Here is a 25963-nt window from a genome sequence, read left to right on the forward strand (position 1 = left end):
CTGATATACGGTCAACTTACTTCCATATCTATATGAATGATCGTATGAGGACACAGATATGCTGATATACGGTCAACTTACTTCCATAGCCATATGAATGACCGTATGAGGACACAGATAGGCTGATATATAGTCAACTTACTTCCATATCTATATGAATGACCGTATGAGAACACAGATAAGCTGATGCACGGCTAATTTAACTCCATATCTATATCAATGACCGTATGAGGACACGGATAAGCTGATATACGGTCAACTTACTTCAATATCTAAATGAATGGCCTTATGAGGACACGGATAGGCTGATGCACGGTCAACTTACTTCAATATCAATATGAATGACCGTATGAGGACAAGGATAGGCTGATTCACGGTCAACTTACCTCCATATTTATATGAATGACCATATGAGGACACAGATAGGCTGATACACGATCCACTTACTTCCATATTTATATCAATGACCGTATGTGGACAAGGATAGGCTGATACACGGTCAACTTACTTTCATATCTATATCAATGACCGTATGAGGACAAAGATAGGCTGATGCAAGGTCAATTTACTTCCATATCTATATGAATGACTGTATGAGGACACAGATAGGCTGATACACGTTCAACGTACTTCCATATCTATATCAATGATCGTATGAGGACACAGATAGGCTGATACACTTTCAACTAACTTCCATATATCTATTAATGACCGTATGAGGACACAGATAGGCTGATATAAGGTCAACTTACTTCCATATCTCTATTTATGACCGTTTAAGGACACAGATAGAGTGATAAACGGTAAACTTTTTTCAATATCAATATAAATGACCGTATGAGGGCACAGATAGGCTGATATATGGCCAACTTTGTTTAATATCTATATGAATTACCGTATGAGGACAAAGATAGGCTGATGCACGGTCAACTTACTTCCATATCTATATGAATGACCGTATGAGGACACAGAAAGGCTGATGCACGGTCAACTTACTTTCATAGCTATATCAATAGGCGTATAAGGACACAGATAGGCTCAATAGCTATATAAATTGCCGTATGAGGATGCGGATAGGCTGATGCATGGCCAAATTACCTCCATATCTGTATCAATGACCGTATATGGACACAGATAAGCTGATATACGGTCAACTTAATTCCATATATATATAAATGAACGTATGAGAACGCGGATAGGCTGATGCACGGTCAACTTACGTCCATATCTATATTAATGACCGTATGAGGACACGGATAGGCTGATACACGGTCAACTTACTTCCATATCTGTATCAATGGCCCTATGAGGACACAGATAGTCTGATACACGGTCAACTTACTTCCATATCTATATCAATGGTCGTATAAGGACACATATAGGCTGATATACAGTCAACTTACTTCCATAGCTATATCAATGGCCGTATGAGGACACAGATAGGCTAATATACGGTCAACTTACTTCCATATCTATATTAATGACCATATGAGGACACAGATAGTCTGATACACGGTCAACTTACTTCCATATCTACTTGAATGGTTGTATGATGGCACAGATAGGCTAATATACGGTCAACTTACTTCCATATCTATATCAATGGCCGTATGAGGACACAGATTGGCTGATGCACGGTCAACTTACCTCTATATCTATATCAATGACCGTATGAGGACACAGATAGGCTGATGCACGGTCAACTTACTTACGTATCTAAATGAATGACCATATGAGGACACGGATAGGCTGAGGCACAGTCACATTAGTGCAATATCTATATGAATGACCTTATTGGCACACAGATAGGCTGATGCACGGTCAACTTTCCTCCATATTTATATGAATGACCGTATGAGGACACAGACAGGCTGATGCACAATCAGCGTACCTCTATATCTATGTCAATGACCTTATGATGACACAGATAGGCTGATGCGTGGCCAACTTACTTCCATATCTATTTCAATGACCGTATGTGGATAGGCATAGGCTGATGCACGGCCAACTTACCTCCATATCTATATCAATGACAATATGAGGACACAGATAGGCTGATATACGGACAACTTACTTGCATATCTATATCAATGGCCGCATATGGACACAGAATGGCTGATGCACGGTCAACTTGCTCCCATATATAAATCAATGGTCGTATGTGGACATAGATAATCTGATACACGGTCAACATGCTCCCATATCTAAAGGAATAATTGTATAAGGACACAGATAGGCTGATGCACGGTCAAGTGTGTATCCAAACTACAATCGTGCATAAAAAGACCGTTATGAAAGATTCGATCCTGTTTTTTCTCACGTCATCTTGCTCTATTTTCAAACTATTTTAAAGGAAATCAAAAAAATAAAGGGTCACAAGGCAGCAACACTTCACATATTTTTACAAAGTATGCCTGAGTTTGTGGGAAATATAACTATTGAACGCCCCGTGAAAGTTTATCTTTCGTCATAATGCTTTGTGAAGTTTGACACAAGTACAGGGCAATGCCAGATTGGTTCTATATTTAGCGCAATCCGTAATCAGGTGGATATGTTTTCAGTCAAAAAACAACAACGAAAGCCAAAATCACTTCGAAATATTGTTTTCGAGAGCTTACGAATTAAAACTATGAGTCAAGAAAATAATTTTGTCATATGTATATATGCAGAAGAAAAGCAATTTCGACATATGTGGACTAACAGTTACATTCAAATGTATAATTATGATGATTTCTTCACGAATTTCATTGCTTTCAATGCCATTGGTTGGACAGAGAATATTTTTCTATGGCATACCGTTATCGCTGTTGTTTCTTTTGCAACGTGGATAGACTTTAACATTAGAAATGCACTTCATTTATCATTGCATAACTTTAGTATGCTAAAAGCAAATATTCAACACGAAACTACAAACATTACTTTGTCGGTCAATGTGACCTAGACATCTATTATATTGGCGCAGATTTATTGTCATTTTCTGAAAACTGTACTAGTTCAATTCGTTGAATATGGCTAAATAAACATCTAATTAATAATTTCGAACACAGATCAATTGATCGTTACAGTTCAAGTACTTGCGCAGTGGGAAGACAATGTCATTTTTGGAAAACAGTGCTACAATTTGGCTTATTCAACAGGCGATATTGGGTAAATGAGAAATACAGGTCAACACAACGCCCTCTTTAATCTCAATAATTGTATAGAAGACTAATTAGATGATATACAAGCAGGCAAACCTGAAATACAATAGCGAATTCGCCTGACGAAGAAGTCAATCTATTTTAATCAGTTTCCATGAAAAGTTGTGAAATGATGTTTTTGAGAAAAGTCCGTTGGTCGTTGTTGGATGGTGTATAAACTCCAGACGGTTCTTGGGCAGCAGAGAATCGAGATTGTCTGCAATCAGTTGTTAGCTTCAGGTAAGCGATACTTTTATTCAACGTTAATTATTGGTAATGTCTTTCAATGTATAATTCGCTTTAATAAACAGTTTGAATGCAATGTTCATTTAAATATGTAATGTATTATTTTAAAGCCTTTAAAATAAGAAATTAGTAATTAATGGGTTTACTTGAATGCGGACTATATCTTATATATTCATTTCAGTTCTCCTAAATGATTGACAAATACTTTAAAGTTTAAAATATTTGTCAATCATTTGGGAGAACTAAAATGAAAATATAAGATATAGTCCTCATTCAAGTAAACCCATTAATTAGACTAATTTCTTATTTTAAAGGCTTTCAAACAATACATTACAAAGTTCAAACGCATTATAATGTGATTCGTATGTAATTATTGAATGTTTGGGTGTATTTTGTATTTCATGTAATATGACGATTGGATGTTTGTTTCTTTTTTGGTACTTTGATAAAAAAGCAACCCTCAAAACAAAAACAAAGTAAAACAACAAGAACGGTTTTTAATAATTTCTACATGGCAAAGAAAACTGCTTGGGAGTTTTCCGACTTTGCGCCAAATATCTCGTAAAGCGTCACAAATCTTGACCAATAAAGAAAGTAAAGAACAGCATCTTTTTCAGCAATAATGGATACTTTTGGATGAGTCACGGTTATTGCGATTTGATATTATACGCTCATCCAGTTACCAGTCATGCCAAGCCCTCCGGAATATTTTGCTGAAGCTCGAGAAGAGTTCGGGAAGTTGCAACCCGAATCCGAACTCGATATAAAAAATGCAGAATCAATTGGGAAAGCTTTTCAACGCTTGGAAGAAACCCTTCCCGCTCAAACCTCTGAACAGGGAACATGTTATCATTGCTCGGAAGAGACAAAGGTAATAAATACTTCGATGCTGAAACGAGGACAACACATAACGGTTCCCGGAGAGAAAACACTCGAAATAACGAATAAAATAAGAACGGTTATTCCAAATTTCCCTTTTTTGTATAAGCACCATGCCATCATAGCAAAAGTAAATGACGAGAATCGGTATAAGGTGCGCTTAGAGATAATACAAGTCGATAAATCGGATACGCATCACGTTACGAAAGACGAAGTTTATTATGACCTGAGGTACGATGACATATGGATTGTAAACTATTTAAGAGTTCAACTTTCAAGTGAAGAAGTTGCACAAGCGGCTGAAAAAGCATTTGATGATGGGGTGCCGTGTAGATACCAGCTATTTACAAGAAATTGTGAGCATTTTGCAACATCCTGTGTATTAGGCAGAGAACACAGCTTACAAGTGGAGGAGATTTTTAACACCGCAGAACGATTTGCAAACAATCTACAAGTACCAGGAGGTCGTTTAGTAGCCAAAATAGTAGCTAAAGTCATTTCAGAGTTTCTGGACGAAATTGCCTTAGGTGTAACGGCATCAAAATATATTGCTGGAATTGTCCTTGGAATGACATCTGTAGCAACGTTGCTGTATTCTGTTGCTATGACGATGTACTACCGAAAGCTGTACGAAAACTCAGACATGTGTCCTTGTTGCTTCCGCAGGAAGGTGACGGATGTGTGGCTCTGTTTTGCGGTGTTTGCCTCAACATCTGCTGTTACGTTCTGCATGCTTAACCTAGCTATCCCACTTGCTACAGTGGTTACCAGTGGATTTACTGTCGTTGTGATACTTCTGTCACTGTACACTCAATGGAAAATGCCGAAGATCGTGCGGGCAATATCGAGTCCATTTAAAATCATTGGCAAACAAGTGGAGGGTTTAGCAGACATAAATCCAGGAGACGTTGTGTCGTTCAAGTACTGGCTCTTCGAACATTTTGGCATAGTAACAGACAAAACATCTTCTGGGGTAAAATTGTACATTACTCTACAAGTCAGCCTTTTGCAACAAGAATTATTGTTGAAGAGGAGTTTTCATTGTCAAATAACCCCATGTTGAAATATGACTGCAGCCATTTGGACACATTTTCTCTAGAAGAAACAGTTAGACGTGTCAGGATGAGAATAAACGAAACCAAATGGGGACCGGTGGTAAACAGATCTGATCACTTGTGCTACTGGGCAAAAGTGCGACAGTATCAACCGATTGACGAAAATGCCCACAGTAATCTACCAGCCGATTTAATGATAGGAACAACTCAAATACATCTTGATGAAGATATTCAGATCGGAGGCCATGCATTTCTAGCGGACACTGATGGTATAGTCTGGCAAAAAGATTATTCTATAGAACCAAGGAAATTTCGAGTATGGTTGGTCTGTTTGGAAACTGGAATATGCAAAGTTCTCCCCATTAAGGTCAACCTTGAGGCTGATTGGGTGACGGTTCAAGAATACCATCCGGCGCGTTGCAGACCTAAGAAAGAAAGAGCTGGCGCGGCAATGCGGTTACTTAATGAAAGTCACCAGAAACAGACGTTCCTGGAAATGATAATATAGGAGCAAGATTAGGGGAACGCCAAAAGAGAGGCATGTATATTAGCCATTTTCAATTTCACCTCCTTAAGCATGAACTACTCTGTCGTTGGATTATTGTGGTCGCCCATCTTTGGTTAAGGTATTTAACTAAATTTAGGCGAACGTTTTACGAGAAATCCATAATGACTATAGGGTAAAAATTGATAAAATTTAAAAGATGAAAAGAAGCGTAACGGTCTTTTCATAACGTATTTATAGAAGAATCGCCTTGTTAAATTGTTAAATAGTCCTCAGGTTTTGTTCGGTTGGTTTATAGATCATCATTATGTACCAACAAAGTACATTATGTCATGAAGTGTACATACAGTTATTCATCCTCCAATACAAATCTGTTAAAATAATGCTATTAGTTTGTTGGGCTAGCTAGGACCATAGCATTATTGCTATTGAAATAAAGCAGCTTATTTGTTGAAAGAAACTCATCTCATTCGTCTAAGTAAAAGATACCCTGAATATTTACGACTAATTTGCCTTTTCTAAATTTTCTTTACTGGCATGTATGAATGTTATATGTATTATACAATGTAACAATCCAATTGCTTGTAAAATATAATCTCTAATATGATTTTGAACGATACAGTTCGGTAACAGTCAGTTCGAAGATTCATTTTAGAGGTCATGTGTTTTCGCACTTCGTCAAACCAATAGTCTGTTTTGTATTTCAGATACAAGTGTTTTTCTGGGTAAAATCAAAGAACAATCTCAACAACGAGCCTTGTAAGAGCTGGTTTGAAAAAGAACAACAAATGTCATGATAATGAAAAACTGATATTGATTATCAATGATATTGAAATCAATTTGATGCCATGACGATTTGATAAAGTGTTTCGGTTCAACTTCATTTTCATGTCGAGCTGTGTTGCAAAATCTGGCCTTTTTGTATTTAAATGTGTGCATTTTAAAAAGATTAAATTGTGTTCCATAACCTTGAAATGTCGATTAACATAAATCCGGTGATAAATCACATGGACGATAAATGATAGTTTTATCCAGAACAGGAATGGAAGATTAGAAGGTTCTAGTAGAGCATTGTTTTATAACATCAGATCATGTTTAAGACTTTAACCTTATTTTGAACTAAGCAATATTAAAAGTTTTGATTTAGTTTATCGAGGTATCGTGTATCTGTACATAGACTTAAAATTTAGAGTGGAAGATGGGCGAAGCCCTATCCTTGCCTTTTTCTCAAGTCTAAGAAGACGAATATCATTTCGTTGTACAATGTAGTGTGTACACGCTGGTATAAGACGTAAACATATATCCGCATTTTATAGACGTAGACCAATTATGTGAATAAAGTTTATTCAAAACGTTATTTATGATAGAGATAATAGGTTAAGAAAACTAAGTACATATGTTTACAATGCAATAAAGTTAGATCAGTTGATATGTTTGCGTCTTAATTATTGTTTGTATATTACAAATGTATGTGTCAATTTGTTTGAATCCATGTAGCGTTTTTGATGCTGTAAATTAAGATATCTACGACTATTTACTTGATTTTCATGAACGAAAAATAACATTATGAGATTGTTTGATTTACTTGACTTAAGAGTTGCAGTATATGCTTAATTAGCATTATGTCTTATTTTTCATTAATTATTTTATATTTTTGCATTGAATCTCCTGAAAACGTTTTTTGGTTTATGTATAAGTACACGTGGGTTATGGCTTTCTGGATTTTTTGTTAATAAATCTTGAATTTAGAATCTTGAAATCATGTATTAATGATTGGACAAACACGCGTATAGTAAACAAGGCCATAGTTGATGCTTGCCATCAATATTATGTAGGAAACAAATGCATTTTAGATAGATTAGTGGACATGTATGTATTTTAATGTATTTTATGAACCAGTGTGTGTATATAATATTTGTTTGAATATATGTAACGTGTTTGATATTGTAAACAAATATTACTAGATTTACATACATATATGAGAAATTTTAACTGGTGTGGTAAATTTTACACGAATCAGAATAAGTGCACTTCAATAAGTATACATTATTGATTGTATGTATTAATATGTGATTAATATAACTATTATCTCCGACAAATACTTTCTGACAGTATGATTATTCATTTACGCTGAGTATTTATTTAGAATTATCATTATTGAAGTCATTTATATACAAGATCTATTCAGGTAAGACTATTAAACGAGTATATTGATAGGTTAGGTATTTACCCATTCCAGTGGCGTAGCTGCATATATGCCGTGTAGGCCTGGGCCTACAACTATTTTGAAAAATGACAAAATTTAATTGATTTTGTTTAAATTTAACAACTAATAGATACTCAAACACTTTGAACAGCCTTAAAAGTTGTATATAACATTATTATAACCAAAGCAAGGCTGGTGTTTATTTTAATTACGTGCAGGGTGTCTTGCTTGATTTTATTGTAATCATTGTATGTATAATTACGTTTGTGTAATGTGCATATAAAATGGATGTAATTGTGCCTTTTGTTTTTCTCATGGAATGCCCCCAAATTGCATCGGGGGTGGGTAGGTATCCCCAAACTCAAATAGAACCATCGGACCTTCAAGTTTTTAAAGCCTAGCTTCACCCCTGTCCAAAGGCTTTCAATAGTTTCGTATTGTATAAGATGTCTGATGTAAGGAATTACTGATTTTTGTAAATGAGCACAAGCTAAAGCCTGGTAACAAGCTGTTTTTAGACAGTATTCATGCTGATTTTAGTTATCTGTCTATGGAACATAATGATACATCTTGCGAAACTAATGCAGTATCCTGCGGGAGAGCTGGCATTGCTTTCATGTTTCGTAAGAGACTGCTTGTTAATATCTCGCAAGTGCATGCGTGCCTCAATAACAGAGTAAAATTATACGACTATATCCCAAAATCTGTGGCATTGACAAGAATCGTAAAAAGCTATAACCTTATACCTGTTAACCTTCGCCCATATAGCAACTCACACGACTATAGCTACGTATCTAACCGAACAATGATAGATCATATGTTGGTATCCTCCGATTTATATATACGTGTTACATCGTTTGAAGTCATTGACGAAAGTAAAATACTTACGTCTGATCACTTGCCATTTGTCATGACCCTTACGGCAGACACTCAAAGTCGAAATGCCGTAAACAATACAAATGTACGGCGAACTCATGTCGCTTGGGATAAACTTACACCTGACGACATTTGCATGTATCAAACAATGTTAGATAAAGCGTTTATAAACCAGGAGTTATCCATACTCCCAGACGTTAATACATTAAATGAGACCATTGTATCAGTACTAGTATCAACGTGTGACAAATATCTACCAACACACAACCCGATACACAAACCAAAGACTTACTGGAATGATGAAATAAAACAATTATATCTAATTGCTAAACACGAACGATTACAATGGATGCGAAATGGTCGTCCGCGCAATCCAAGCGATGATTCAATCAAAAGATTTAAGCGAGCAAAATCCCTTTTTAGAGCTACACAGCGGAGGCTCGCCGAAACATATGTGCATAATGTTTTCGATAAAATCGATAACGCGGCAGGAACAGATGACAAGTTATTCTGGCGCCTTCTTAGAAAGTTAAAAAATAAAAACCCTAACAGTGTTTCAAAACTTGAGGTTGATGGCGTAAAGTACGAGGGTGAGAAGATAAAGGATGGTTTTGCTAGTTTTTACCGATCCGTATTTGATGTTAGCTATAATGTGCCGCTTTCAGAATTTGAGCGCGAAGTTTAAGACAGAATTAATGAAAAGATTCGCGAATCTTTACCAGATAACACTACATTTAAAGAAATCTCAGAACATGAAAATAGGATCGCGATTAATAGATTAAAACGTAAAAAAGCGCCCGGTCCAGACTCAGTTTTAAATGAACACGTTTTATACGGTGGGCAACCAGTTATTATGGCCCTTAAGGTTCTGTTTAATGATATAGTACGCTACGAAGAGTATCCAGCGTCATGGAAACGTAGTTACATCATCTATTTACAAAGGAAATGGCAAGCTACGGTCAAGTCCTAGTAGCTACAGGCCGATTTCACTTCTACGTTTTGCAAAATATTCGAGCGTGTCATCGTAAATAGATTTGATAAATTGTCATTTTCAAAATTTCCGAATAAACAACAATAAGGACTCCAAAAAGGACTGAGTTGTATAACTGCAGCCTTTAATCTACAGGAAGTAATTACGCATAATCTCGATAGTGGAAGTAATGTATATGTAGCTCAGTTAGATATGAAAGGCGCCTTTGATGTTGTCTGGCACGACTCCCTATTTTTGAAATTGCACGATTTTGGCATTCAAGGGAAGCTATGGAAAACTCTACTTAATGGTTACCAAAACCTTACAACATGCGTGAGGTGGTCTGGTTCAACGTCTGACGTAGATCTGTCCGCCAAGGCGGCGTATTATCAGGTTTTTATTATTTAGTGCACATTAAAGACCTGCTGAATCGATTAGAAACATCCGGATATGGCGTCAAAGTTGGTACAATTGCTGCAGGGAATCCTACTCTCGCAGATGACATTACACTCGTTGCTTTAACGCCCTCCGGTCTTCATCATATGCTTGATATCGTACAAGACTATGCAGTTCTTCACAAATTTGAAATCAATACTACAAAATCTTGTTGCTTGTCGTTCTCCACAAAACGCTTGTCAGTTCCACTAATAGTAACATTTGCCGGACAACCGCTTAGTTACGTCGAATCGTCCACTCTTTTAGGAATACTAGTTAACTCTAAGTATGGGATGCGGTCTACAACACGTATTGAAGAACGGTGCCAAAAGGGCAAAATCGCATTCCATGCTATGAAAGGTTATGGACTACATGGCGAAGGTCTTAGTCCATTAACTGCCACCAGCATATATATAAAAAGTCATCATTCCAACTATTTTGTATAGAAGCGAATTGTGTAATAACCTCAAGTCATCGGATCTCGATATTATCAATAGGACTCAACATTATGTTGTTAAAATTATTTAAGGCTTTAATAAATACACTCGTTCCGACATGTGTGAGTCAATGGTGGGACTATATCGTCTTATAAGCTTAGTCGAGATCCGCAAATTATCTTTTCTGCAAAAGATAATGACGTTGCCTTCCGATAGTTTAACGCGACAACTTTTTATAAGGAAATATATAACACTTCTTAATCGCCGAACAAGTAATCCAATGCTTGGCTTTATACCTGACATATGCGCTTTGGTAAACAAATACCGCTTACAAGATAGCCTTAACGATTTCATATTGCATAATGTCGCGCGTTCGAAGTCGAGCCGGAAAAGTTCTATTCATAAAACCGTGAAACAGACAGAACATACTTTATGGCGCGAAAGACTTATTAGCGACAGGGATTTTTTACTATTCCAAAATCTCCATAAACAAATTGAGCCATGTGTTGTGTGGCAGTCCGCAAATAATCGCTCGGACTTAAAACTTGCGCATTTTATTGCTTACTTGTGGCTAGACAAGCCCTCTTTACTGCACTCCGTCTGCTTAATTTGCAAACGCGTATTCTTTAACAAAACCGAGCATATCGTGTTTGCTTGTCCGTGTACAGCAGCTGTACGCGATAGTTTTTATTGTGATATAAACATGGTATTTGGTCAACATGTCGGATCCGACTTAGCTAAAAAAGATTCGACAATTTTCAGAGATTTTGTTTTAGGGAGCAAGTACATACAAAATGAATACTATAATCAATTGCTGTTATGCAAGCTCAGTTTTCGTTATGTTCAAGATGCGTTCAATGTATACAATACTTTCGATAGTGTTTAAATAATACTGAAACAGTGGCATTTGTGCATATATTGCGTAAGATGATTATGTCTATATTGTATGATCATACAATTGCTGTTAGTTTGTCATAAATATTGTGTTTGACTTGAACCCATTGTATACATGTATATATTACTCTCATGCTACTTCATGCATGAAATAACTTTTTCTACTGACATATTTAAACATGCTTATATATATTACATGTGTCAACCTAATCTTGCGAACCATCTGAATGTCAATCAAGGTTCAAATATGGAATGTAAACAGATTAAAGAGCGATGTCAAAAAACATATACGCGTTTTTTTCACAGTGACTGCCTTATGTCCTTAATCTATAAGAGTCTGCTGATCATTATGTTTAACTTAAAATGCTTATCATTTTATATCGCTAAGAGAGAAATGTGGAATAACATTACAGACAGCGATATTACTACCATTCATAGGCTTCAACTCTTTATTTGTTAAGAAAATCCACGGAGTTCATATACGAACTAGATCGGATATAAGGGCTAAACAAGTCGTACTCGTCAGTAATTATCAGGATTGTTTTTGTTGATTTTACTTCGACTCGAAATTAACTAGAAGGCACATATTCGTAAGATGATGTATTCAGTTAATTGATGAAAGAATTGTTGCCTCAGAAGTTAAACCTGAAATCTGCAAATCAGTTTGTGCCTCGTAGACTTCAAAGTTTTATAAACGGTATTCTGTTACACACTGAACTTATGACCCGGGAAACAATGGAAACATACTGTTATTGCTCTCGTGATTTCAAAACATACGTTGTTATTGTCGAAAAACTTGTTTTTTTATATCTAAATATTTTGATTGGACAAAAGGTCACTAAATGATAATAAGGAAAATAATGAATATACATGAAAATTTGAGATTTTTCAAAATTATTCATCCTTATGTATCAAAGGCAATAGTATTCAACAGAATGGCCGTATGGGGACCTCCATAACTATATCAATGGCCGTATGAGGACACGGATAGGCTGATAATACGCTCAACTTGCCTCCATATCTATATTAATGGCCATATGAGGACACAGATATGCTGATACACGCTTAACTCGACTCCAAATCTATATTAATGGCCGTATGAGGACACGCATAGGGTGATACACGCTTAAATTATCTCCATATCTGTATTAATAGCCATATGAGTACACGGATATAGGCTGATACACTCTTAACTTGTATCCATATCTATAATAATGGTCGTATGGGGACACTATTAATAGCCGTTTGAGGACACAGATAGGCTTATACACGCTCAACTTGCCTCCATATCTATATTAAAAGCGATATAAGGACATACGGGACTGAAAAATATTGAATTGTTTTGCAAAGATAATTAAAGTGTTATGTTAAAGTAAAATACATTTAAATTTGTAATCCTGTTTTGTCGATATTGCCTTTAATTGGTGTGATTTGCGTAAACATACGTTGATTCCCTGAACAGTAAATATAACAATATACTTAATGTTCCACCAATGCCATTACTAATTTGTTAATAATCTTGCAATTTGTGATTAGAGAATAATTAATTTACTTTCGTTGAAGAAAGTATTTTTAAGTTTCTTACAACTATTTTTAAAACATGTTTGACGAAATCTGATCATTGAAGTACACTTGACTAGAGGTCACAGAGTTTTAATTGTAGAAGTCACACGATACCATAATAGATATAATTAATACACCATAAATAGTCAGCGCCATTGGCAATACAGTAGCAATACATATTCTCTCAACCAATGACTTTAAAGAAGGCTGCACGATGTCCGATGCATATCTTGAGAGTCGTCACGACATGCGGTTGTTTTCTTTTCCACGATATTGGTAGAATTTGATTGGTTAAACAACGGTTTTAATTAAAAGGACATAAATAAACACAATATATCAGTGTGCTATTTCGAAACGATTATTAATATTAATAAGTATTCCATCATTTAAGAAAATAACACTTAACAACTTGACATGCTTGAAATACACACTCAATATTTTTCAATGATTTTTTCGCGCCTTTTTCTCATCTATTTCGTATCGTTTCTGAAAGTGTGTCACTCAAAAGGGGGATTCATGGGTAAGTCTTTTAATACGTTTTACCCTTTTCGAACTCTAGAGTCGCGCAAAGGCTCATTGATAGACGTTTGATGTCGATACAGTCGAACCCCGATGGCTCGAACTCCCAGGGACCGGCGAAAATACCTCCAGCCTCGAAAAATTCGAGCCAAGCGGGATTATTTACCTTCAGATTCAATAAATCGGTCCTTTACATCTAGTTCGAGCCAACGAGTAATTCGAGCCAAGCGAGTTCGAGCCTACGGGGTTCGACTGTATATTACAAATGATATACTTTTATCATCGATTATTGCTTATTTATATTGAATCAAATTTAATTAATCATCGATAAAACATTAACCTATAATGTTAATAGTTTTATCTCCAATTTCTATTCAAACTTATTCGCATATCCTAAAGGCCTGAACTGTTGTAAATGTTGATTGAGGATAGTTGTTCGATTTTGTTGCCTATTGAGTTATGTGTTTATGTTAATATGTCTATCTTTAAGGAAACAGAAACTGTTAACATTTTTTGGTCATTGCAAACCTGTATTAATGTTTCGGTTATGGTACTACATAACATAATATTTTATTAAAAAAATGTAAGGCCACAGCAAATTAACATTTTGTTCCTCTGTTTTTATCCAAAAAATTGGCGCAAGCTAGCGAAAAAAAAATATATTAAAGTTTGTAAGTTTACAAAAAATCCGAATCGAGCGGAGAGCGAAAAGGAATATTCTGTTAATCAATTTAAAAAAGACATAGTGTTCACAATAATTGCTCTTTAATTTGAATACAATCTTGAACTTAACCTCCATTGGACAAAGGAAACATGTTCGAATACGTACTATTTTATCGTCTGCTTTTAGTAAGCATAATATGTGCATAAATCAAATTTCTAAGATAAATTTAACATATCGTAAGTATGATGATCAATTATAATAAAAAACGACCCTGGTTTTAGGAAAATGTTTGAAACAACTTATCTACCTGGATCACTTCCACGTCATTTGCAACTGTAGTGAAACATTCATTGATTTTTTTTAATGATTTTGGATACTTAAAAAAATGACCTGTTAGCATGTTTTACACAGGCAACATCAACTTATTTAGGAATCCATGTACATTTTTATTTCTTATTTTAATGAAACAGTTTAAGGGTATGTTTAGAATACGATTAAGGTCAGTGAGTTGTTTAATTCATCCCAGGTTATGTTTTGAAAGAAAACAGAAATCAAGGTAATTAACTTACGCTATGTTAACCTATTTTTTGGTGTGCCCGAGTCAGTGTTCTTTTTTTACTGCATTTAGAAATGCCGATGACAACAAAAAATCTATTTGCGGTAGCACAAAAAAATACATTTTCAAAAATATACGTGCGAAAATCAGCTGAAAGAACATAAAATTGGTGTGGCCTAACATATCATATGCTGAGCCAGTGTCTTCAAATAATTTGTATATGAACTTACATATATATATAGTTTATTTATAAAAGTAGTTATAAACTATGTGATATGTGTAAGGTAATTGAAACACATATTCTTGGTTTTGTCTGGATTCGAAATATCGTAATCCCCGATAGTTTGTCAAAATTATATACCGTCAATTTTTGCAAATTTGAAATTTCTTCTTTTTTTGTTACGACTAATGAGATGTTACACTGCTTTATAACTTATTATGTATTTCAGGAACTCCTCGCTCATTTACCATTCAACCTGTCAACCCTCATGTGCGATTAAGCACGACCAACGCAATTCCCATGGAACTTGATTACATAATCGATATCGAAAGTGGCGGTAAAACCCACGTGCACCTCGTGCAGGACCTGAAACAGGGTATCCCACCGGCGTATATACAACACCAAGATGGAACGCTGTCACAGCAGCTCTTGCAACATCAGGTATAATTTAAGTTGTACGAGTACACCAGTCCATTCGGAGCTCTTCGGACATTTTATCGAAAACAACCTCGGATGTATTTGAACGGTTTACATACTCAAAAATTGGTACTGCAAGTAGATCGCGTAGTAATTTTATTAGCAGTTAAACTTTATGTCTTAACTCTCTCGCATTGTTTACAATAATATACTTCACTGGCAATCAATTGAACTTAAAATCAATAAATACAATTCTAAAACACTGTATTTAACTAATAATATAATTCAAAAATTTACAAACTACTTCAACTGATGTACCGGCATAGATCCGAGGTTGTTTTCGATAAAAATGGCCGAGAAGTTCCGAATGTACACCAGTCCTGCTTATTTTATAATCATCCCTCGTATATGTTGTAGGCGACTGAACATTTATAAGGGTTTACATATATTAATTCAAGGACAATGCACCACTTACAATAAAGCAACTAACGGTTTAAGAGAAATACAAAAAAACATTAATTTTTGAACTTAGATATAAAAATCTGCGATCTTATTTTTGTCTGCAGTCTTATATCACTGGTTTTCATAGATTTTCGCGAAAATTGACTCGTTCAAAGACCAAAAATAAAAAAAAGTTGTCAAAACCTTCAATTTGAGAGAGTGCAGCTTTAATGCCAACAGCAGAGCCGTAATAGATGTGACCTTCTAAATATAGAGATTTGTTATACAAAGAGGTGCACCTCCTTACTAGTAGAACGGGAATTTTGACCAAATGATACATCATAATATTGACACGACTATAACTATAGATATGGTGCAGAGATATGATTGCTATCAATATTCATCTTATTTCAAAACACGTGTCGCGGTACCAAATTATTTCGATCCTGCCTATGCAGTGTTACCGTTAAGACATCGACCTGAGTTGAACTAAAAGTAAAATAACGACAACTAAAGCTACTGACGCTTTAAGAAAAATATTAATACATAGACATGTTTTGAACATAAACAGGTATGACTTCGATCTGAATTTTTGTCAACAGTGTATATCACTGGTTTCGAGTCATTTACGCAAAAATAGGTTCATTCAAAGACAAAACAATTAAAAAAAATGTCAAAACGGTCAATCTGTGAGTGTGCAGCTTTAAGATAGCCCGATGTACAATAATGTTAAATGTTGATATATGATGACCCCATATTATTTTGTATCATATAAAAGGGTCAAATGTTCAGAGGAAGAATAAATACTCATTTTATACCGATATAAATATTGCAAATGTTCTTTTTACATTACAAGATTGAAAAATCGGTCAATTCATTTCCGATGTAAATTGAAATAAAGGACAACAATTAAACGTTATCTGAAATGTTCAGCCTTTTACATTTACACTTAATTAGTTAGGAAGCAGTATCATTTCAATTGATACCAAAATAACATGATGTCACGAAAATAATCAAAAGTGATCATAACTCAATGCAAGGAATACGGTTACTTGTACATGGGATGCCCTATGACGTCTACTAATCTCGTAACAACTTCAGAATGTTACGTTTTACTCTGACGCGAATGGTCATGCTGCTGCAGCCTGCAGACTTTCGTCGGACGGTCAAGTGATTCTTTCAAACGTCGTGGTTCAGACTTCCGGTGAGACATGCGTACTGGGAGAGACTTCGGGTTATGCGGACTGCATCCCGGAAAACGGATACAACATCACAGGTATTATTGGTAAGATTTTATGGCTTAAGTTTATTGTAACAATTGATGATGGAGCGTACTTGAAAACCTCAACGTTGTAGTGTATAATTTCTACATAATCATACAATATCACTTTTTTGTTTTATAATTTTCACAATGTGATAGAACCATTCGACGATATTTCATATTATTTTTAGCTGAGCAAAGCGAAGGGCCTCCAACCGGCGAGCGTTACAGAAGACAAACCTCCATCGAGAAATACGTAGAGGTGGCCTTTCTCCTTGACGCAAAAATCACAAGCATGTAAGTTGTCATTCATAAAATTTGAATGTTGGCACCCACCTTTCAATACACAAACGTTAAATAATAAGTAATTTGTATATATACCTTACACTGTAGATAGTGATTAAAGAGGTATTAATTATGTATATATAACTTACATATACCCGTATGCAGTTAACTTGCGTGCCTCTTGCAACTTGACTGTTTGCAGAAGGTATGATGTTGCTTTATTGTTTGTTGAAAGGTACCAGTATTGTTGCCAAATGTGTTGCATCACAACATAATTATAATATTGATACAATTTGATTGACAAGAAATATATGCAGATGAGCAGAAATTACTGTTTTAAAGATGTAGATATTAAATAGGTTACTTGGATATACATATATAATTCGTATTTATAAACACAAATATATGTTCCATTTCAATATTATTAAAATTCGGTAAGAAGTATGTTTGTTGCTAAGTTATTCTTGTAGTAGATAGTTCAAAACGTGATTCCGCTCAAATGGCTAGTGTATAGAATATACGTTTTTAATTTTCTAGATTTTATGCTCGACATCCGGGTAATACCTCGGCGGCCGAATCGGAGATGGTGGTTGTTTACACATTGATTGCAAATGAGGTATAAACTAACTATTTTTTGTTAACATAATTACATTTAAAATGCGACAGTTTTTGTTACTGCATTAATTGTACATAGATGGAAAATATTAAAGTGACACTCTTATTCAAAATCAAAACATACACATGTATAAAACACATACATTTTGAGTGATAAACCTTTAATGAATCCCTAAATAATGCATTTATGGAAAATATTAATTACTGACAACAAGATTGTAAGCGTGTATTTAATAGCTGAATACGCAAAAATATTAAATGATTGGTGAATGCTAAAAGATTTACAGTGATCAACCATTGCCTCATAAGGTAAAAATACCGTGTTTTCTGCACATTTTTAAAAAATTAAATTCAGTATCCGTCATAAAAACATTCTTTTCGACATGTATTCATCCTCTTGGTATATTAATACATTTGTTATAATTGTAGTAAATCTTATATTGGAGTAAGAGTGCATCTTTACCTAGATTATTCAAGCTTTTCTATATGATCTGTTGGTCAGAATGACGAAACGATATTGTTAATGGTGATAGACTCATAATTTCTTCAACCTTTATGTCACATGCACTGATACCGTTTTTCAGATGAATGTGATATTTTCGTCCATCAAGAGCGCATCCGGAGGGCTCCTAGATTTATACGTGTATCCTTCCGCTGTCATATATCCGGGGGTAGGGACCCGTTTTGCTTTTAAAAAGTTTGCAACAAATTCTTTTAAAATCATCGAAATAAATATCAGTACATTTGCGATTATTTTAATTTTTATAAGAGGAAAAGCACAAATGAATACAGTTATTCTCATTAGCTTTTATTCTATTTGATTCCAGTACCAGTTTAATTACCCCTGGTCTGAGTATTACAACGACGGTACAAACCTTAACTTCGGGTCGGGTGCTTATAACAATCTGTTGTTTGTCGTCAACAGTGGGATCACGACACAGCAATGGGACTTTGCCATAGCAGTTACCGGGTAAGAAACACTTGAACGTGCTAGGGATAAGACTTATTTATGCTCTTACTTGAGATAAGCCCTCAAACAACAAAACCGTTGATAAAAATATTGGGGTCATCATTTATCTTCCACTCGCTTTTTCGAACTATTTTTTTCTGAGTAGTAATAGTAATAGTAAGATCTTTTCTGGTTGGTTAAGGGACGGTGTATTCATTTTAGAAGTTCAACTTTCAATTTGATTTCAGACACTCTCTAAATATGTAATTGAATTCCTTGATCTTACGATAATTGTGGTGTGCTCATTGGTTCAGTCTCTCGGTTATTCGCTGGTAATATGTAACATGTAGTTCTAGAAGACTAAGAACCGACCGTCGACAATATAACATTCGGTGCTTGTCTTCCAATCCATTTCATCTTACTACTGCTGTACTGTTATTGTTGTATATATGAACTGAATAAAATATGTTTAAACAAATATACGAAACTAATCTATGTTATCGATATACATACTATATATCATTCTTATTTAAGATGCTCGTCGAGTGTTTGTAGTAATGCACCAGTCAATTGTAACCACGGCCCTACCAGGTCCGGGGTATAGCGGGGACTTTCGGTCCAGGCAACCCCGGCTAAATCCCGAACAGATGGTAAAACCCCCGAAAAATGCCCCCGCACCCCAAGGACCCTAGGTAAGGCCCATTCCCCGCTATATTTAAAGCGAAGACAAAACCACCGCGTTCACCCGTCACTGCGGGGCCACCTGAAAGGTAAAAGCACGGCCCATTTCCCCGGCTATCCCCGGTATACTCCCGGACCTCGGGGGGGGGGGGAGGGAGGGGCGTGGTTTGCAATTGACAGGTGCATAAATACATGCAAACATTTCTGTCACATACACAGATGAAGGCTCCTTTGGTTTAGGGGATGAGCTCAGATATATTCACATGTATACGGTCATCTTTTGGAGCTTGCTTCGATTCTACTTTAATCATAAAAAATGTGTTACTGTCGTAACGGTCAAAGTTTTTTTTGTTTTGTATTATTTTAGTTGTTGACTACGACAACCCTATTACTATTCAACATTAAGTTATGGGGCCTGTTTCAATAGAGGATTTTATTCATAATCTTCTAAATCTCTAATAGTTCCACCACAGATTGCATTAAGATAACTGGCTAAAATTTCTTTCCTACTAAAATGGTCCAAATATATGACAGAAAGAGAATTTCTCCATGCGGCTAAGATCGTTTTAATATTGATACCAGTAGTTGTTATATCTACCTTAAATCACACACTGCTTTTGTGCAGACAAACGTTTCATTTGATTATATTTTTTTGTAAACACTTTTAATGCATGGATTAAATATTTTTGAATGAAAATTATTTTTGTTTTTAAAAGAAAATAAATATCATATTTGTAATGATTACAATTTTTTACAGGTTTCGTGTCAACAAACTGTTCGGGTCAACACAGGGGTTTACTAAAGGTGATGATATTAGTCATGTGATAAATTCTGTTTGCGAAAAAGCTATATAAGATGGTCATCCGATGATTTCATTTGCCAATTGAACATGCGACAAAACTTTGATAATAACAGCATTTGGCCGGATACAATAGCACACTCAATTTATTTGCGTTCTTTTAACTTCTAACGAGGTTATGTAGTGTTGTTATACAAAATGTAGCATACGTTCTGTTTTCATTTAATTGCAACAACGAAATGACATTAAAGGCCTGAGTATCCTGCTGTGCAGTTATGGGGTTTTATTATAAAAATTGACCCTAAATGGCCCTGAGCCAATAAACGAATACACAGGAAATTGGCCCCTACTGTGACACCAGTGCAATTAGCAGTAGATGCACAGCAGGGGAGTATCATGCCAACCATTCCTTCAACCAGGCCTTTAAATAAGAATATATTTTTGTATGCTATTTCCCACGACCTATTCTGATTCGCGTTTGTCATTTTACAAGATAGTAAAAAGTGTTGGAACGGAACAAGCTACTTGGCAAATTATTGTCCTCGCCCTTGAAGTAATCATTGTATTTTTTATTGCCTTTGTAAGCAAATGAGTTCACATTTACTGTACCATTATAGGATTCACGTTTCAAAGCGTAGTATGTACGGCAAGCAACACTCGTTACGCCCTGATGGAGTACCGGGAGACGAACCCCGCACGCATAGCGAGCCATCTATTGGGACATGCGTGAGTATTAGTTGCTTTAGACGACTGGAGACGAACCCACCTCAACCCCCGAATAACGAGTCATCTTTTGGGACATGCGTAGGTAGTGATTGTTAAGACTACGTGAGAGAAACTCACAAAGCGAGTCATGTCTTTGGAATTACGTGAGATGTGATTGTATAAAGTACGTGAGACAGATCCCACCTACAAAGCTAGTCATCTCTTTGGCAATGCGTAAGGAGTAGGTGTATAGAGAACGGGAAACGAATCCCGCACGTAAAGCGAGCCATCTTTTAGGAAATGTATACGTAGTTAGTGTATTGAGTACTGGATACAAATCCCAACCACAAAGCGAGTTATCGCTTTGGCAATGCGTAAGGAGTAGGGTGAATAGAGTACGGGAGACAAATCTCGCACATATAGCGAGCCACCTCCTTGGCAATGCATGAGTAGTTAGTGTATAGAGAACGGGAAAAAATCTCACCACAAAGCGAGTTATTTCTTTGGATGTGCGGTGAGTTGTGACCATGTCTCTACCTTTTACGACAATGTAATGCATAATTAATGTTCGCTTAAAATGTTATGTACATAATTATGATTCTGAATAAATGTTGTGTATGTTATGTATATACTGTATAGTATGGGATGCAAACTTGGCCACGTTATATGATGTCGCCCTGTCTATTAGAGAGAACCGCGCTCCTTTATAGAGAAAATACATGAAACGAACTTCGCCGGCACAGATGTTATCTCAATTGACATGCGTTGGTAGCGATTTTATAGACGACGGGAAACGAACCTCTCACTCACAGCGAGTCATTTTAGGGACTTGCGTGAATAGTAATTGTTTCAAATATTTAGACAAACCTCGGCCGCTTAGCGAGCCATCTCTTGGCACATGTGGGAGAAGTTATTGAATAAATTACGGAAAACAAATTCCGTCCGTTTAGCTAACCATTTGCAGGATATGGGTGAGTAGTGACTGCATAGAGCGCGGGAGAAAGTCCTCGCAGACAAAGCGAGCCATCTCTTGAGACATGCGTGAATATTAATTTTAACGAGTAAACAGCTGGCATAGGGAGCCATCTGTAAGGCTAAGCGTCCACACAGATTGCACGTACTGGACACCGCCCTTTTAGCGAGTCATCACTCGGATTAAAATTATGTCAGCAATGTGTACCAAAAGAAACGAAAACGGCCGCTGAATCGGGCGTAAACTTGGGCATTTAACCAAACAACGATTACATTATTGGCAACCTTTTAAATACCAGAGGGATTTTTTTGTTGTCAGAGTGGTTTGGGTAAATCAGTGAAGCCCAAACGTAATGACAAAAAATGACACCTTCAATGTGTTCGAATACATCCTAAAAACCAAAAGTATGACTATTTTCACTATTCATAGACAGAACAGTGGAATGTATTCAATGAAGTATTTGCACCTGATTTTCTTTAAGGAAAGAGTTGTGTAAACGTTATGTGTGATTTAAAATCTGTTTTTAAATTTGCAGGATAGGAGCAGTGCATGATGGTGACGGCAACGCATGCGCAGACAATGTATTTGTCATGGCAACATCGTATTTTGCCGCCACGTCGTCTACCGCTACAACTTTCCTCAGATTTTCCAGCTGCAGCGCTTTAGCCATTAACTCTTATATTCAGTCGTAAGTTGCTTTCGTCCTATTAAAGCTATATCAAAACTCACTCTGATCTTTCTATAATCAATTTATTATTTATTAGCATAATGCTTTATAACAAATGACCAAATTACTACCTGTAATTTACAAGGCATTCCATGTCGTGCCTTTAAATAAAACAAGATCACCGCGAAGAGAACGCCAACGTTTGTATTTTTTCAGTCGAAAAAGGGCTTAACTTGGCTTCATGAAAGAGCCAATCTGAACTTGTAAACGCCTGTCCTGTATGTGTACATATTCAATACATTATGATTGTCTATAACAAATTCACGATTTCAACCTCACGATTTCACGAATTGACAATTTTAATGTGAATTTCAGGTTTTAAATACATTTGTATTTATTTGTGTCGAAATTTGTCTTAGCCACGTTCAGTTATATTTGCACTCCAGAAATGTCTAAATAGGATCTGTACATTTTGAGTTCCACATCGTTTATTTCAAGAACTTTCCAGAACTTGTATGAAATATCCACTCCTTTGGATACTGGCGATATTTGACAAACTTCATGGAGATATATTATTCACTCTTTATATTCATCATTTTTATGGTTTTTCACATCCACTGTGAATACTACGCTCTTCTATGCGATACCTTCACGCTTTTATTGCAGCCAGGTGGACTGTACGGGGAGCGGTAATGGATTTACGGACGAGGAGTTTTTAGAGTTCTACTGCGGCGGACTTCCGGGAGAGTACACTGCCTCCCTCGACCTGCAGTGTCAGAGTTATACACACAACTACAACAGTGTGGCTTGTGATGTAAGGAACCGAAACACTAAATATACAATATCACAGAATCGGTTTCTATTCCAATTACGAAGAAGAGGGATTTTACGGCCGATTTATTAAAAAAAATTAATAATTATGAACGCTAGGATTCGTACCTGTTGTATTTTGTTGATGTTTATTTTATACGTTATATATTTTAATACGATTGCCTAGTGACCACTACCCAAACTCACATGCGCCCTAGCCGGGAATCGAACTCAGGTCGCCTTGGTGAAAACAGAGTGCGTAAACCAATGCGCTAATCGGACAACCTGTTGTTGTTCTAAATTTTACTTCGAGACTTAAACACTCGTTCTCTCCATGTACATCAGAACGCGACACCAGTTAGTTGCTACCAAGCCGGAGAAGTGCGATGCACCAACAGCTGGGGAACCTGCGCTCAGACACTCGACTTTGTGTGGGCAGGCACGCCTTGTGATCACGAAAAGGTAACATTATTGGTTATTTCGTTTTCAGACCCGCTTCTATTCTCGTACATTTGCAGTGTGTACATCAGTTTGTGTTTGAATGGCAAAACGGTACAACACTGGATCTAAGAATTACCATTTCAGATTTGCTATCAAGGTCATTGTGTAGACAAGTTTTCCCTTTGTACAACGACATCAACCACTTCGACTACCACATCGACAACTTCAACTACAACTTCCACAACTTCGACTAGTACTTCGACAACTTCAACAACGACATCAACAACTTCGACTTCTACTTCGACAACTTCGACAACCACTTCCACAACTTCCACAACCACATCAACAACTTCAACTACTACTTCAACAAGTTCGACTTCTACTTCGACAACTTCGACAACCACTTCTACAACTTCCTCTACAACATCCACAACTTCAACTTCATCTACAACATCCACAACGTCAACTTCTACAACTTCGACTACAACATCAACAACTTCAACTACAACATCAACAACTTCGACTACAACATCCACTACAACTTCCACAACATCGACTACAACATCGACTACTTCAACCACAACATCCACAACTACTACTACGACATCAACAACTTCGACTACAACATCAACTACTTCTTCAACAACATCCACAACTTCGACTTCGACATCAACAACTTCCACTTCTACATCGACAACTTCAACTACAACATCAACAACTTCCACTACGACATCGACAACGACGTCAACAACTTCTACTACGACATCAACAACTTCAACTACAACATCAACAACTTCCACTGCGACATCGACAACTTCTACTACGACATCGACAACTTCAACTACAACGTCAACAACTTCAACTACAACATCGACTACTCCCACTACGACATCGACAACGACGTCAACAACTTCTACTACGACATCGACTACTTCAACCACAACATCCACAACTACTACTACGACATCAACAACTTCGACAACAACATCAACTACTTCTTCAACAACATCCACAACTTCGACTACGACATCAACAACTTCCACTACTACATCAACTACTTCAACAACGACATCAACAACTTCTACTACGACATCGACAACTTCAACTACAACATCAACAACTTCCACTACGACATCGACAACGACGTCAACAACTTCTACTACGACATCAACAACTTCAACTACAACATCAACAACTTCCACTACGACATCGACAACTTCTACTACGACATCGACAACTTCAACTACAACGTCAACAACTTCAACTACAACATCGACTACTCCCACTACAACATCGACTATGATATCAACAACGACAACAGAAGTGCCACTTGCACCGTGCAATTGCTGTTTCTTTCTCCCTGACAAGGTTAAAAAGAGAAAGTGTTGTGCACGAAAGAGGAAGAAGTTCAAGGCGGACTGTTATTGTTGTGGTTCGTTGAGGGGTGTTTTTCCCCAAGTAGGGTTTAAAGCTTAATTGGCAACAAGAATTTTTTGAAGAATTGGTATTTCATTCCCGAACACCAAATTTGTATATGAAAGTGAATTCTTTAAAACATCTTGACCTCAGAATTATAAAGAAAAAATGGAAATCTTTACAATCTTGTTTTAATATTTGAACTCATGAATGGTTGCAGTTTTAAGTCTAATCTGACCCTTATATATATGACTTAGTTATTATATAACAATATTATTAACTCAATTTCGCGAATATCG

At 36.2% G+C, this 25963-nt stretch overlaps 1 protein-coding gene across 1 annotated transcript; it reads left to right on the forward strand.

The window, feature by feature from the left end:
* The first annotated feature begins 3235 nt into the window (after positions 1–3235).
* LOC128219408 (mucin-3A-like) lies at positions 3236–25724 on the forward strand. Its single transcript, XM_052927219.1, has 15 exons — positions 3236–3419; positions 4043–5225; positions 5381–5628; positions 15434–15645; positions 17164–17338; positions 17515–17620; positions 18146–18224; positions 18808–18894; positions 19051–19193; positions 20611–20657; positions 21270–21378; positions 22866–23018; positions 23664–23811; positions 24153–24269; positions 24393–25724. Exons 2-15 carry the CDS (start codon positions 4114–4116, stop codon positions 25722–25724), a joined length of 4068 nt encoding a protein of 1355 aa, XP_052783179.1. The 5' UTR covers positions 3236–3419; positions 4043–4113.
* The last annotated feature ends 239 nt before the right edge of the window (positions 25725–25963 follow it).

This window comes from Mya arenaria, chromosome 15 (assembly GCF_026914265.1).
Source record: "Mya arenaria isolate MELC-2E11 chromosome 15, ASM2691426v1".
NCBI lineage: Eukaryota > Metazoa > Mollusca > Bivalvia > Myida > Myidae > Mya > Mya arenaria.